This window comes from Rhamphochromis longiceps, linkage group LG8 (genome assembly GCF_057381845.1).
Source record: "Rhamphochromis longiceps isolate RC_006_pf linkage group LG8, R_longiceps_female_GT1.1, whole genome shotgun sequence".
Lineage (NCBI taxonomy): Eukaryota > Metazoa > Chordata > Actinopteri > Cichliformes > Cichlidae > Rhamphochromis > Rhamphochromis longiceps.
In genome coordinates, this window is record NC_140564.1 from 16,037,361 (window position 1) to 16,053,656 (window position 16,296).

General features: G+C 40.4%; 1 protein-coding gene across 1 annotated transcript; it reads right to left on the reverse strand.

The window, feature by feature from the left end:
• On the reverse strand, positions 1-16,047 carry ace (angiotensin I converting enzyme (peptidyl-dipeptidase A) 1). The gene is made up of 25 exons (XM_085416014.1): positions 15,387-16,047; positions 12,017-12,187; positions 11,840-11,927; positions 10,877-11,020; positions 10,563-10,754; positions 10,080-10,177; positions 9,751-9,920; positions 9,442-9,665; positions 9,014-9,158; positions 8,646-8,744; positions 7,527-7,649; positions 7,221-7,426; positions 6,948-7,084; positions 6,455-6,613; positions 5,989-6,076; positions 5,681-5,824; positions 4,182-4,373; positions 3,680-3,777; positions 3,382-3,554; positions 2,542-2,765; positions 2,306-2,450; positions 2,111-2,209; positions 1,786-1,908; positions 1,442-1,626; positions 1-722 (listed from the first exon to the last, which is right to left on the reverse strand). The coding sequence occupies exons 1-25, from the start codon at positions 15,618-15,620 to the stop codon at positions 520-522; spliced, it is 3,864 nt and encodes a 1,287-aa protein (XP_085272140.1). The 5' UTR covers positions 15,621-16,047; the 3' UTR covers positions 1-519.
• Positions 16,048-16,296: the final 249 nt, after the last annotated feature.

Here is a 16,296-nt window from a genome sequence, read left to right on the forward strand (position 1 = left end):
AAACAGTGCACAAGCTCTTTTTTTTTTTTCATCGTGTGGTGTTGCCTTTTTTATGTTACTGTGCATTTTTTTTATTGTAATGAAATTGTTTTTAATAACTTTTGTAATTCATTCATGTCACGTCTCCAGAGGCAGAATAAATATTTAATGTCTTTATTGTAGAAATGCTGAGGATTCAACTTATTAGAAAAAAATCAAATATTCAGAAACACTTACACAATGAATGACTTTACAAATTTTCATTTTTTCATTTTAAAACTCTTCCTTCTTTAACATCAAAGCTTACAAATAAATTACAAAAACAAATTGCATGTGTTCTTTTGCATAGGCAAGTAAGGAATTTTGTGTTTTTGTGTATACAATAAATATGCAAAACTTGGTAGGCAGACAAAACATGAGGAGCAAATTTGTTCAGATGTTGTGCAGTACACAAAAAACACTGATGTTCACATTGAGGTTGGTATTGTGCCAGCTACAGTAAGTCAGGCTTCACTCTCGTCGTTCAGTCTTCAAACATGGCTAATCTTTTTGCTTCAGCTCCATAGTAGACAAGGACTTTTCAGGCTTTCTTGCCTTCCTGTACATGTAGGCCATAAGGATGGTGACCACCAATAGCAGCATGCCGAGGGCCAACAGGATCCACTGGCCGACTGTGGCAGCCGACCTGTTCACATTTAAACCCAGGAAATCCACTGTTTTAGATTCACCTGTTGGAGATTCACCTGTTGGGGATACAAACATGTTTAAATGGTTGTTTTTCACTCAGCAATTAAAACATAAAGGGTACGTGTGCAGTTATTTTCAAATGGCTTCTTCTTGTGCTTATTTTGGAAAGCAATGGGGAAGAAACGTTTCCATCTACAGAGATCAGTAAAAGCTGCTTCAACAAGAGGCCCAGCAGTAGCTAGGTATTTACAAGAGCTATTCCTCTTCATACCAAGAGGTGGCGCAGGTTGATATGTCTTAATTAGAAAACTGCTGTTGTTCTGTGAGTAACAATGCACATGTGTAACAACATTTCTGTGTCGGTACTAGTTTCAGATAATAATAATGAAAGATAATAATGAAATTAATACTTTTAAAAAGCATTAAAAATCATTTCCATACTAATTAATTTAGTTTTGCATCTAGTTATTGGTTTCATAATTTAATCTCTCCAATAAGAGATGCGTTCACTTTTCTCCACTATCCCTACCAGGGCCTTTCTTTCACTTTCTTAGTAATGTTTTTATCAATTCAGTCAGAGTGTGTGCATTGTAAAACAAAATGAGTAGGAGATTCATTTCAGCTGCAGCAGAGGAGAAACACACACACAAAGAATTCCCATGTGTGTTTCTTTTTTTTTCAGAGTAGGTGTTCAGAAACGTTTGGCCTTGACTATGGAAAACTTATTAGCAAAGTTTTGATGAGTGAATACATGTATGTGTTTCTGTTAACATACTAAAAGGCTTCCAGTCGTAATCTGGCCACCCGCGAACATCATTGTTCTTGCTGTTCTCCTTCTCAAGCCATTCAATGAGAGGTTGGAAGTACTCCATGAGTGGCTGGGCACTCATTTTGGACTCGCCAGTGATCATAGCCATAGCCTCAGGCCAGGGCTTGCTGAAGCCCAGCTTCATTACATCACTGAAAACAGCAATAGAAAGGTTAGAGAGAAGGTCAGAGAAGACTAGGATAACTAATAAGGATGTCTCGGATAAACAATTAAACTGCCAGTGCTGAAAACAAAAAAATAGCATACATATGAGCATCTCCACTTGCGTGTGTGTAAGTGTGCGTACTAACCCTAAGAGCTTTCCAGCTTCTTTGGATTGGTAGATGTCACAAGTGTATAAAGGTCCATTATGCTTGGCAGCATTACACAGAGCTTTGTGGAACTGAAACTGGATGACGAAGCTGACAAAATACCTGATTGAAGATGATAAAAAAAAAGTAGGGTCAGCACTATGCTCAGTGTACAGTTGTGCTACTGCACAATAGTAAGATCGTGTTGTGTTCCACAGCATATTTATCTTATCAATCATGATGAGGTGATGAGTATGGAATCATTTATCACTTATCGGTGATAAAATATCACATGCGTTTGTTCTTGAGAATCAGAAAGCCTTACCTGACGTAGGGAACGTTAGCTGGGATGTGGAACTTTGCACCTGGGTCAAAGTCCTCCTCAGTGCGTGTTACAGGTGGGCACAATCCCTGGTACTTCAATCTGCAATACAAAGAAAAGAGGCATGCATGCTTGTTATAATTCCTTAGTGAATCATCATCTATGAATGCAATAAATGCAATGTGATATAAACTTTACCTGAGGTTCCACCATTCTTTATTGTACTCGGTGTGTGGGATGCGTCCATCAAACACCTTCCACCTCCATTGGTCCATCAGGTAGCCGAAAGGTAGGAAGGCAATCTTGTCAAGTGCAATGCTCATCAGGAAGTTGATGTCACTCTCTAAATGAGGTGTTTATCAATGCCAAAATCATATGCTGTAATACAGCAACATGCATTCAAAGATTTTGCTTTTGTTGCAAACATCACTCACCATAGTTGTTCTCAACCTTGTCCAGGAGGCCGATGCTCTGCAGATGTTTGGGTGTCGACACAGACAAGGCAAGTACATCTCCAATGGCCTCATGAAAGCCGGGGTTGGCTCCGTCACGGAAGGACACGGGCTGGTTTTTGTACTGCAGGAAATACTGAATGTGGCCCATCTCGTGGTGCACGGTGATCAGGTCATCCATTGTGACAACAGTGCACTGCTTGATCCTGGAGAAGCAACCAAAGAAATCATTAGAGCAAATTATGAAAATGTTTCAAAGACAAACTCATGACTCCACCTCACACAAATAATACTAATAATAGACATAGTAAACATATATAGTTTATATGTTCTGCTAAAACAATATCCAAAGTAATACAAAAATACCCTTTTACTTAGCCATGCCTATCTTTGCCTTCTCAGAGCCAATAGTTTTTCTTTGAGGACAAACTGTGGCAGCCCAACAGGAAGGAGACATATAATATAATCTCCAACAGTTTGGAAATTATATTAGAAATGATCAAGGGTTGGAGAAGATTTGAGGTGGATGCCACAGTGGAGCAGCATGTTAGGGCAGTTGCTGATTCTAAACCAACCATATTAGTGAACAGAAAGCAAATGAGGCTCTTACATTAGCTGAACATGCGTGAAAAGAAGAAGACTATAAAAGTTTTTCGTACATGCCATCCCATTTCATTATCAGGCTTCTTCAGGGAGTGCCTTTGTTAAGTATCATATAAAGATTCTGAGATTTTACTGATATTCTGTAAGATTTTGGTAAGGCTTCCAGGCTGCTACGTGTCTCTTGATTCTAGCTTGAAGGGGAAAAAGGTTAGGCTCAACCTGAAGTCTTTTCGGTTATAGAAGTCCCACGCAGAGGCGTGGCACACCACCTGGCGTCCATCAGACGGCTTCTCCAGCATAGATTTGTTCCAGAATTCCGGCGGCATTGGCTCCAAACCAAGTGAGGTGAAAAATTTGTCAGATTCCTGAAACATTCTGATGGCATCCCATCCCTGAGTGAGAGAAATGAGAAAGACTGTAAGAAAAGATGCTTGCATATGTTTTCTGCATGCTTCCTTGGATTTGGAAGTGTGCAGTAATGGCTTTAAAGCAACGGCTGGTTCATGCATCGATTCACCTGCTGCACCATGGCTGGGGTAGCGTCAACCTGTGTAGCGTCTGGGTAGGGTATGACCAAATCCATTATGCCAGACCACGTCTGTGCCCACATGTTGCCTGAAAAAGAGAAAAAACAGTACTCATGTTCCATATTTTTAGTCTTAAGAAGTCAGGTAGAAGGTCATCGGCTGTGCCAGTGTTTAACCAAGTGGGATTTAGGACTGTGAGTCGCTCCAATCCCTGACCATGTGGAACTGTCACACACAATCTCACGCTTGATGCCCCTGAAAGCAAATTAAATCTTGGCTAAATCCAAACGCTTCTACAGTCAACGACAGAATATGAAGGGGCTACTCTCAGACATAAAAGGAGAGTTGTGTCTATAGTGTTAGAATACTTGGGATTCCAAAGTGAAACGCTGGCTGAAAAGTGGTTCTGTCCTGTGACCTTGCTATCATCAAAAAAACTAAATATCTGAAGTCCACATAGAGCCTCGAGTGCAGTCAAATCGCATTACTTACCAAGTAAATGAGCAGGAATAGGCCCCTTTAGGTTGATATAGTTGGAGCCATACTTATTGTATAGACCCCTTCGAACATAAGCATGCAAGTTTAGATAGAGTGGCTCCAGCTCCTTCCACAGAGTCTCCAGATCTTCTTCAAAGGTAGGCGTTTCATACAGGGAACGCCAGAAAGCTCCATTATCAGAGTGACCTACAGAGAATGCCAGAGAGAAACACCTTAATACTAATCAGAGGAATACTTTAAACATCATCATGTAAAGTGTTTTGATTTGGAGAAGTGATTTATTTCATATTACTGGGGTGTCAGAAAAAGGCTGCTGTTTATTTGAGAGTAAAAAATTCACCTAGCATGTTGCATAATCCAACAATTTTTAGTAAATAATTAACAGTATATATAGTTCAAATCTGCTGACTGTATAGCAGATATCTTTTTATTAGGTCTTCATTTCCTAAACACTGACAAGTAATGTGTAATCTTAAACTCTATATAAGATAAAGTGTGTTTTTATTACTATATAACGTCAGCCGCCTGGTGTGATAATACATTCTGCTGTGTCACTGCAAAATGGAAAAATCTCTTTGATAAAATACCTGACAGGACAATATTTTAAAAGACAAATTGTTTAAAATTTTAAAACTTTTAGGTAAAGAAAAAGAAAAACCTTGGGTGTGATGAAGCTTAGGACTCTGGCTGAGGATAAGTGCTGTGGAGCAAATGATTTAACTCCTGGTCTTGATAAAATGTGAATCTGTGTGCGACAGTTTACTGCAAATCCTTATATGTCCTCATTGTTTAGATATACCATCAGCCAAATACCCTGTGTGTACACACAGCTCTGTCACTTTGGAGATACTGTATATGTACACACACACTTTGTTAGACACACTTGTTCAGCTGCTCATTAATGCAAGCGCTTAATCACATCAGCCAGTCATATTAGATTAGATTAGATTAGATAGAACTTTATTAATCCCTCGGGTGGGTTCCTCTGGGAAATATGGCAGCAGTTCATAAAGACATGATCAAGACGGCCTGTTTAAGTTTAAACTGAGCATCTAAATGAAGAAGAGAGGTGATATGAGTGAGTTTTCAATGTTGTAGTATTTATGAAACTGCTGACCTACTGGATATTTCCCACACAACCATCTCTGAGTTTTATAGAGAATAAAAGCAGCAGTTCTCTGGGTGAAATGCCTCTCTGAGGAATGTTTCTAGCACTTTGTTGAATCTCTGCCGAGGAGGCAGCTCTGAATGCAAAAGGGGGTTGAACTCGGAACCTAACAAAGTATCTGGTGAGTATAAATATGATGGACTGACTAAAGCAGTTCCTTGACTCCACTTATTTATATTAACCACACTTTGACTGCCATGCATCTGAAAAAAAATCTGTTCTATAACTGCTGTCTCCATCAAGGCCAAACTTTTGAAAGTTTTCCAGCAGGACAGATTAATGAAGAATCTCACAGTAGGAGTAAAATTACATTTAAATGTCATACCATTTAGTGTGGCAGCTTTGTTGGCCAGTTCAACATATCTCTTATAATCCTGACGGAGTACTTTGCCAGCAGCATCTCGCCATCCTTTCCAGGCAAATAGCAGCTCATCGTAATCCCTGGACTCTGCCATGATCTTCTGGAGATCTGAAACAGATTTTAAAATATTTCATCATGCAAACTTTGCTCACTGTATACTCTCTAAGGCAGTGTGATAATAATTGTACTATTTAGCCTTATCACGTGTATCAGCTACCAAAAGCCATTATTTATCTGGAAGTCAATCTGCAGCATTTTTTCCATAGTCATACCTGGATCTAGAGGGAGGCATTCATTATTCTCTCTGCAGACCTCAGCCACGCTGTACTTGGTCTCCATGTTGGACAGGAGCGTATTGTACTAAAAAGGTAAAAAAAAAAAAAAAACTACTTTTGATCCAAGTGAAATTATTAGCAGGTTGTGACATTTATTAAATGTATCTGACAGATTTCTACAGCTGCTCTGGAGCCAAGACCTCATCAGATAAATGCATTTCTTTTAGAATAGAGTAGGGTTATTTGCACCTTCCTAAAACAATGCCAACATATTCACATTGGTGCAAGTGGGGTCAAAACAAAGAGACATTCCTTTAAATATATTTCATGTATAGTCTCTGATTGCGGTAGCTTATATTCTCCCTCCCTTTTGCATGTCCATCGTTGTTGAGGAACACTTAGAGGTGTTTTAAACATCAAGCAAGCAGCTCTGAATACTCTCACACAGGAATTTCCTTCACACCTCTTCCAGTTCTGCAGAGGGGAGCGCAGCCCTCTCGATGTCACTGAGTTTTTTAATGATGCGTTTGACCGAGCCATCTTGGAAGTCAGTGGTGTCGTATTGACGGGCCTGCAGTCCATACTTCAAGGTGTGTGCTGACATCTCCAGGTTCTTTTCAAGCTAAGGAAGAATAATGAATAGCATTTATTTTATATTAAACAATTTTCATTATATGCCAATGAAAGCAGGATGGATGGATGGATGGATGGATGGATGGATGGACGGACAGATCAACAAATGGATGGACAGATGGATGGATGGACCAGTGTGTAGGTAATTAGAATCATGCACACATGCATTTATTAGTGACACATTAACTCAATCAGTTATTGATTCATTGACACAGTTTGATCAAGAAAATTCATTTTATTGATTCAGCAAAACTATGAGCAGAGCTGGTGCTTGAGCATGGTTAAGGTAATCTCCTTTGAGCTGGTTGGTCAGTGGGCCTCACCATTGCCTGCTTATTGGCTTCATTGATGTCGGTGTTGTACTTCCAGGAGGCCTCAGTGTATGCATTCCATACCACCTCAGCTGTACTGTTGTACTCTTCCAGAAGCTTCTGCGCATCAAGCTCATCTGTGTTCTTGTCTGTGTAAACAGGAAAAAAGAAAGTCAGTTAAAAATAAGTCACCGAACTAATGTTTCATATGTTTCTAATGCTGCCACTTGTGATGACATTTATAAGATGTAAATAATCTTTGTTGTGCTCAATCCGGTAACTTACCGATATCTTCTGGGTAGCCTTCAGGCATAGGTGGGACCCAGTTGAAGTCTGGCCATCCCAACGTCTCATTCACATTTTGCTTGTTCAACCACTCAATAATTGGCTCAAAGTACTTCATGAGTGAGCTGGCATTTAATTTATTAGTGCCTATAGCATCCTGGAGCACAACTGGCCAGCTTTCAGATGAGCCGGCCTGAAGGACTTTCCTGGAGGGATAAGAGTGAAATTGCATTGCATCTTTATTTTTTCCTTCATAAGCCATTAATTATAATCCTGGTATTTAACTTGAAGGTATAATCAGCTCACTTTAAAATGGCTCCCGCCTCCGCAGACCGGTAGATGTCACATGTGTGCAAGGGACCTGTGTGCTTGGCTGCTTCGCAAAGTTTTTCATGAAACTGGAACTGAAGGATGAAACTGACAAAATATCTGCAGGGGGGAAAAGAAAAGCTTTAACTTTTGCAAATGAAGGTCGTATACCAAACAAGGTAAAAGAAAAAAAAATTAAATGACAGAAAATAATGACTATTTAGAGGATACGAATTATGTAAATTATGTGTTTGAGGCCACACATATGAAAGCTCTGCAATCTTTTTCTGTTAAAGTAACTGTGTCTGTGATTTTTATTTCCATCTCCTAAATGAAACCAGATGGAGTCAGAGGATTTTCTCATACCACCCCAGCTTCTGCTACATTTCCTGCTATTGTAGGCCCGTAGTATTGTTTTAAAACCGCAAGAAAGTGCCGCACACAATACCATACTTTCAGCTTGTCAGGCATTGTTGCATGTTCACTGCCTTTACTTCAGCCACAGAGTTGCCCTTCACACAATACCTATTATTAAGGCACTAATACAGTACTGTGCAAAGTCTGCACACATGGAAATGCAGCACACAAGGCAAAAACATAGTTTGTGTGATTCGAACAATGAAAGTCAATATTTAATATGATCGTCTTTATTCTTCAACACAGCCTGAACACAGAAGTCTTCAGGAATAGTTCTCCAAACTTCTTCTTGAGAGACATTCAAAGCTCCTTTTTGGATGTTGGCCGCCTTTTGTTCTGTTCTCTGTATAGATGATCCTACTCTGCTTCAATAATGTTCATGTCCGGACTCTGGGGAGGCCGATCCATGACTGATCTTGTTCCATGTTGTGGTTTTTTTCTATCCCGGTACACTTTTAATGTACTGGCAGTGTGTTTGGGATCACTGTCATGCTGAAAATGTAAGTCATTGCAAATCTATAACATAATATTACACGGTGGATTAAAGATTTCATAATTCCAATAATACTGACAAGATCTCCTTGTCAGACTGGCTGAAATCCAGCCCCAAACCATGACAGAGCCTCTATCGTGCTTTACAGATGGCTGTCCTGAAAATATCAATAATCCAATCAATCGTCTCCATCACAGGATGCTTACCTGATGTACGGCGTGTTCCCAGGGATGTGGTATTTTGCCCCAGCATCAAAGTGCTCCTCTGTACGCCTGGTGGGTGGGCAGATGCCTTGATATTTTGTTCTGTTAAAAGAAATAAGAGACAGGTTAATCCAGCAAGACCCCTGCTCTAATAATTATCAGTTTGTCACATGTCAGTCATTGTAATTGGCAATCGTTTCCCTCCAAGATGAATAAAGCACTAACTTTCTTGAGTCTATGCTGGTTGCCTAGCACCCAAAGATGCCTTTTGTTACTCGACTATAGGCTTATCAAGAAAACCATTCTGTCCAAACATATTTCACAAGCAATTCTTTTAACTTGTACAACAGTTTCTATGCATAACCTCCTACCTGAGATACCACCAGTCAGCATTGTAACGCTCCGGAGGGGTCTTTCCACTAAAGACATCCCATCTCCAGAGGTCAATAAGGTAGCCAAAGGGAAGGAAGGCTATCTTCTCCAGAGCCATTTTTAGCAGGTAGTTGGTGTCAGTTTCTAGAGAAACACAAAGCGTCATTTAGTAAAACCAGACAAACAAACAAACAAATAGGATAAGAAAGATATTGATATAAGAATTCATCTCAGTTGTCTGAGTGTATAAAAATCGGGATTTTATTACACTTCTGGTATTAGAGTCTTGGGGATAAATTACACAGTGTTGCAGTGTTGCTTCTAAAAGATGCCCTTATACGGAAGCCTTCTTAGTTATGGTACTGAAGCCCACCAGAAGGGATGTTGGTGGTATGGAAAGGTTTTATTTCTGTGTTCATGCTATTACCGATGTCAGATGTCACAGATTCCAGAAGATTAATGGTTTCCAGATGCTTGGGCGTAGAAACCGAAAGGGACAAAACATCACCGATAGCCTCGTGAAAACCAGGGTTGGCTCCACTGCGGAAGCCCATAGGCTTGTCCTTGTACTGCAGGTAATACTGAATATGTCCCATCTCATGGTGTACAGTGAAGAGCTGTTCCATCGTGACTGTGGTGCACTGCTTAATTCTTAAATAGGGAATGCAATGTGAATAGAATTTTATGTTTTATTAGCAATGAAAAATATGTGAAGCACAACTAAAATTCATTTTACCTGAAGTCCTTGCGATTGTAAAAGTCCCAGGCAGACGCGTGGCACACCACCTCTCGACCCTGAGGCTTAACCAGCATGGATCCCTCCCAGAACTCCTCAGGCATCCTCTCCAAACCCAGAGAGGTGAAGAACTCCTCGGCCACACGAAACATGTGTGTGGCGTTATAGCCCTGCGAAGTGGAAACAATCAGGCTAGTCGCAATTAATGCTGTTTGACAAAATTATTTGAATTGCAGTGAAAGCTTGATGGTCTGGAAGAACCAGAGAACGTTCTTTCCCCTCCTCCTTTAACCTAATCTAGTTCCATAAAAGCTTCCCGTCCTACTTACTTGTCTGACCATTTCATCAGTCACATCAATGTTAGGTTTGTCAGGAAATGGGATCATCATATCATAAATGTTGTTCCAGGTCTGGGCCCACATATTTCCTGGGGGTGAGGAGGAAAACACACTTAAGCAACAGTTCTGACTTACTGTGTTGTGGACCACTCACAAGCACTGTAGGAAATGCCTGCTGCAGCATGTTTATGCACAGCAGTGAGATAAGAGCATTATACTACTCCCATGGTGTGCCTGCATCCTAATTCTCTGATCTTATATTGGCCATGGCATATGTGTTTACTACAGATGATTAAAAATTACTGTTTATGTTAAAGACATTAATGTTAAAAATAAATACATCGTAATAAATTACAAATTAAAGACCACCCTGCCCTTTCTCATTTTTTGCTATATTTTTTTGGCCAACCAACTCCTAAGTAATGCATGCATGTACATGTAGCTCATATTGGATGGATACTGCATGCATTTTACCTAGCAAGTGAGCAGGGATAGGTCCTTTAAGGTTGATGTATTTGGGGCCATACTGGTTGTAGAGCTGGCGGCGCACAAAGGCGTGCAGATTCAGGTAGAGCGGCTCAATGGTCTTGTAGATTTCTTCCAAGTCCTGCCTAAAAGTTTCAGTCTCATACCAAGAGCGCCAGTCATCTCCAGTGTCCTGAAATCCTGAACAGGGCAAAAATGTTAATGTGGTCATTTCTACTTCTGTGTCCTCACTCTGCTTTGCTTCTTCTTCCCTCCATTAGGAATCTCCTGCTCGATATCAACAGCTAGAAAGGAGTACTTACCATCAGCTCGCGAGGCTTTGTTGCTGAGCCCCACAAAGCTTGGATAGTACTGTTTGAGTGGCACGCCTGACGCATTGTGCCAGCCCTCCCAGGCATACAGCAGCGTCTTGTAGCTCCTGGAGTTAGCCATGATCTTTGTGAGCTCTTTAAAATAGAAATGCAAAAAGATGTGGAAAAAGTGTTACAATCAGGAAGATGCTAATCCGGTGCATTACACTCAAAAGCTTCAGGTTTTCCTGAACACATGGTGATGTGCTGGTGGTTAGATTTCTGTCTGCTCGCGTTATCACAGCAGGAAGACTTGTGATAACTCAGTGTTATTTTGACAATTACTTAAACCAACAATTTTCTTCAAAATCCCAGAGAGAGGAAATGAAGGTTAGGAAAAGGTGAGGTGAGCTGCACAGAAAATGGCAGGGAAAAGCGACACCTGGAAGTTTTTGTTATGATAGAGACAGTAGTGTTTTTGTGAGTGGAATGCGTCATGGAGTAACCCAAGATGGATGATTTCCAAGAATAAGAAACCAATAACAGGGACTGCACCTTAATGAACGCATTTACTTATACAAACAAAAAAATTGTAGCAGAACTGATTGGTTTTGCACTCTTGCCTCACTGTTACTTTATGAAGTTTTTGCCAGCAAAGCACAAAGGACTATTGTTCACAATTAACACTGCTGAAGTTAAAAGCTACCCATGTGTTTTTTCTCTAGATTTTCACTCAACATAACCACAGCACTTCCCCCGGAGACCTCCCTGAAGTGAATATCCCCATCCTGCTACTTTTAAAAGCTGATAAGATCTTAATCGCTTAAAAGTGTTTTCTTCCCCGGGCATCGTTGACTTGTTCATATTCTTTAACACTGCCTTGTTTCGCCTTGAACATCTTAAAAATTCTTGCATCATATCATTTGCTTGTCTTGTTTGATCTTCAAAACTGAGCATTTATTATAGTGAACTCACCAGGTTCCAGACTCCAGCTGATGTTTGGCTGTGGGTGCACCTTAGATGTCGAATAAATATTGTCCATGGTGCTCAGAATGGTGTTATACTGTAGAGAATTTTTTTTAAAAAGATACAAAAGAGTTTAGCAGTGTCACAAACATGGTTACCGACTTGTTAAATATCTGACAGACAAACCTCCTCTCTTTCTTTCGGGAGAAGGTTGGCAGCACCGAGTAGCATGATCTTTTCCATCAATTTTTTGTCTTTAGGGTCAGGAAGGGTGTCGAGAACTCCAGAAGAGAAGACCTGCTTAGCCTTGATCCCCCATGCCTCCACGAATGCCTGTTCTTCAAGAGATGCACTTACCTAAAGACAAAACAAGGTAGACGTAAATGATACGGCTACTAAATATTTTAAACAGTGCATTGATAGGTCTCTCAAGAGGTAGCAATAAATAATAATTATCAATAATGTTTATGGCATGTGTTTTTTTAAACCATGAAAAAGCCAAAGGTGCAGGATCATTCTTTTTTTTCCTTTCTTTTTTTTTGTAAATATTTGAATTATTGATATCTGTCAAGAGCATAAGTGAACACTTGAGAAAACTCAGACTTGGTGAAAGTCTCTGTTGAGCTGTACTGTAGGAACTAGCTGTTGGCACAAAGTCATACGGGGTTGGACTCTTATTACCAGTTTTTTGTGAAGACTGTCATCCTCCAGAAAATGAAAGGACGGATCAGTTTTACAAGCTGCTATTATAGACCAGAGTGCACTTTCAAAGCAATATATCTGCCAGCATCCGTGTAAAACATATCTTATGCAACGCGGGTGTCTTTCTTCATCTTGCATCATGAGTCTGCAATTCATTTTTCCGTGGACCCACACGAGAAACTGGGACTGTTGTGGAGGGCTGCACCAACTCAGTAGGACTGAGTCTGGCTTATCGGTGTGGCCCTCCATAACAGTCCCAGTTTCTCGTGTGGGTCCTCGGAAAAAAATGTATTGCCCAAGCAGCACAACTACAGTGGCATACTGAAATACGCAGTCAAACTACTGAGCCTGAACTAAAAAGTGACTCCCACATAAAATAAATAAATATTTATGTTTACAATCTATTAGAAATAAATAATTAAATGTAAAAATAAGAGCAATAGCCTACATTTAGTCTCCCTTAAAGAATCATGCAGATTTCTTGAAATTTGATGGATGGCTGAACATTGAGTTTGATGCAAGGATTTAAGCTAATCTTTATCATTTCTACTTTTTCATCTAATGTCATCATTTTTCCAGTTCTTTAACCATTTGTTTTACCAGCCTTCTGTCTTTGTCCCGTAACTGTGTAACTAGAATATGTCTTCAAGTTGCTGGTTTATTGATAGCTGTAACAATACATCTTCCCCGTGGTGGCAATAAAGAGCTCTACCTATCTACTGAGCAAGTGCTAAGTGAAATAACCCTTGTTCAAGGATAACATCTCTAAAAAGAAAAAAATGCTATAGCTACTCAAGTCCACATGCTTATCTGCTGCTCCAGTAAGTGTCAAGAGCTTCTTTTTATAGCAATCATGAAGACATAGGTCATGAACAATAAGCCTCAGAAGAATGGATGCACTCAAGGCCGCTGTGCCATTCAACACTCATTTGCTCCTCTATAAACTGTGCATCTTATATGCACCTCTGATTTTTTTTGTAAAGAATTCCTTTAATGGTGTTGCAGCTTTTTATTATTTGTAGTAGGTGTAGAGAAAATCAGACTAGCTTCTATAAGTATGAAAAAGATTACAAAATAATTGCACACGCATATTGATGCAACCATTATTTGCGCCTCACACATGCTGACAGAACAGTAGCTTCTCACAAGTAATGTTTCCACTGTAAGCCTTTCTTATCTGCTTCTTTAGCAGCCTTCCCTAAAATAACAGGCTGCAGGAGAAGGAAAAAAAACAAAGAAATGGTGCGGCTGAGAAGCATTAACTCTGATCTTTGTGCTCTACCTCTCAATCTCTATTTTTCGCAATCATTTTCTGTCTGTAAGCTTGCACTCAATTTCTGCTACATTTATATATTTTCTACTAGTAATAAATTAGTTTACAAATTTAAATTCAATTTTACCTTTTGGAATGAGCTGTCTCACCTATTATTAGCATTTAAACTGATTACAGAAATACAGACTTTACATTTCAATTTTTTAAAGATATTTTTAAAACATCTGCATCTCAAAAAACACTAATGTCGAAGAAAAATGTGCACTAAGTTATGCAACATTTTCTATAATATGAACACATACAAGTAGCATTGAAAAAAAGAAGCTCTGTATGTTTGTAATGAAATGGATGCCAAAGCCTCTGATTTTGACATCTGCTGATATCTAACTTTTTTTCCTATTTGATCCTCTCCACGTACAAAAGTTTAACTTGCAATGACAATCACCTTTGCATCCATTGAAGCAACAAGTAAAGTGTGTTTATGCACATATTTGCTTTTTGTGAACGAGCAGTGTGCAAATATAACTTTTCAAAATATTTAACTGCACAAGATTCGCTGAGCAGCCCATATCGCAAAATGTCTCTGTCAAGCTGACTGGTTACCAGATTAGATGGAGTTCTATGCTCAGATTCACTTTGATCCTTCTTTAAAAAAACTCAGAGGAGGAAAATATGCTCACGCGCAGCATGTGCGAGGCTGCTTGTCTTTCAACTTCCATCACAAAAGCAGGCTGCGGAACAAAACACATTCTGTAGATTGACCCTGTTCAAGGAGTTCAGTGTGGGACACCTGTTGTGTGTGTGTTTGTCAGGGAAGTAGTGTTCAAAGCCTAGATAGTTTACCAAATTCCTGTTTCAACAGCTGTCCAACAGGACTTGGATGTTTGACTATTTCATGGGTGTGATTTTTCCACACCGCAGCAGCTTTGTTGGTTTCTGACTCCAGTCTCACTGTACTTTTCTGCTGCCTTACTGGCTTTATCGTGTCCCTAAGCTTTTAATGCAACTGTCTCTCAAACCTGTGGTAACATGCAGTTTTAGAACAATTGCAATCTGATATTAACGTGTCGCAGCTCCCTTCTAAGAAACACATTTTGAAATTGCTTTAAAAAGGCATTTTACTGGCTGCAAATATTGCCACAACGGGCTATAAAGACTACTGGTGTGTGCAAAACTACATTTAGTAGAGAGTGCTACCATAAGGACAAAATACTTCAAGCAGAAGAATCATAAAGCAAACAGTTACTCGAGAAAAAAGGCCAACATAAGAGCAGGCGAGACCCATTAGAATTATATTTTAAAGACATTCACACCACAGGCATTCAGATCTCATTTATTTTCCAGTAAAGCGCAAGCAGAGTTGGCTGCGTTGGGAGGAAACTGAGCATGCAATGCTGGAGAGAGATGAATAGTAGTAATCTCCAAGTCAAGCAGAGCTGAGTTCCCCAGAAAACTCTGCATTTCTGGTGACAAGATGCTAGTACTGACAAGAGTGATGTACAGTGGACAATGAAACATCAGCATGAGAGCAAGAGTTGGCCACCGAGTTGTCTTGTGAGCTCGAGACTGCAGATGTCTTACCTGAAGCTTTGAGTTGTGGTCTGTTATGTTGGTGTTGTAGTTCCAGCTGGCAGAGACACTGTGGAAAAACACCTCCTCGGCGGTGCTGTTGTAGTCACTGAGGAACCTTTGTGCATCACTGATGGTGTCTGAATATTCCCCAGGCAGCCAGCTTTCTGGCAGAGCCTCAGATTGCCCAAAGACTGGCAGCAGCAGCAGTACTGACCACAGAAACCTGTCCAAACCAGTACCCATGGCTAGCCCCCACCAAGACACAGTGGAAGAAAAAGCTGTGAAGTGAAGTAGTTGAGTGGAAGGGCTAAAAATACACTTGCTTCAATGAAGTGAGAGTACACCTTCCCCCTGAAGCTGTTGTCTCATCCACTCCTTCACTCGTCCCTTCTTTGCCTCCCAGCCTGGCTGCTGGTGAAATGCACAGGAGTCAACGCAAGCTTCTTTTTAAGTGCCAGTGTAACCCAGCCCACATTTCCCTGCAGCCTTCCCTCTTACTACTTTACACCACTGAACAAAGTACCCCATACACCCCCTTCCTCTGTAATTTTCTCCCTTCCCTTGTTTCCGTTTCTGTTCACCAGCCTGAGAGGATTTGGATGGCTGGCTGATCAGAAGTTTCGGTAACAGAGCAAGATGAGATACAGACTATGACACACTGGTGCAGTGTGCCTGCCTGCTTGGCAGTGGCTCCTCACTAACCAGCAGTGGAGTGTCTGGGAGGGACTCCACATACTTTGCTCTCAGTTTCCTCCTTTAGCTCAGTCAGGAGGGAGAGTTATAAAGACAGGGCAAATGAAAGAGGGGATAAGGGAATGAAGCTGGGGGGTGGGGGGATGGCAGGACTCTGGAGAAAAGGACTGAGAGATCAGCAGAAAAAGGAAGCAAGTAACAAATAAATGGTGAGCAACTTCAGTTG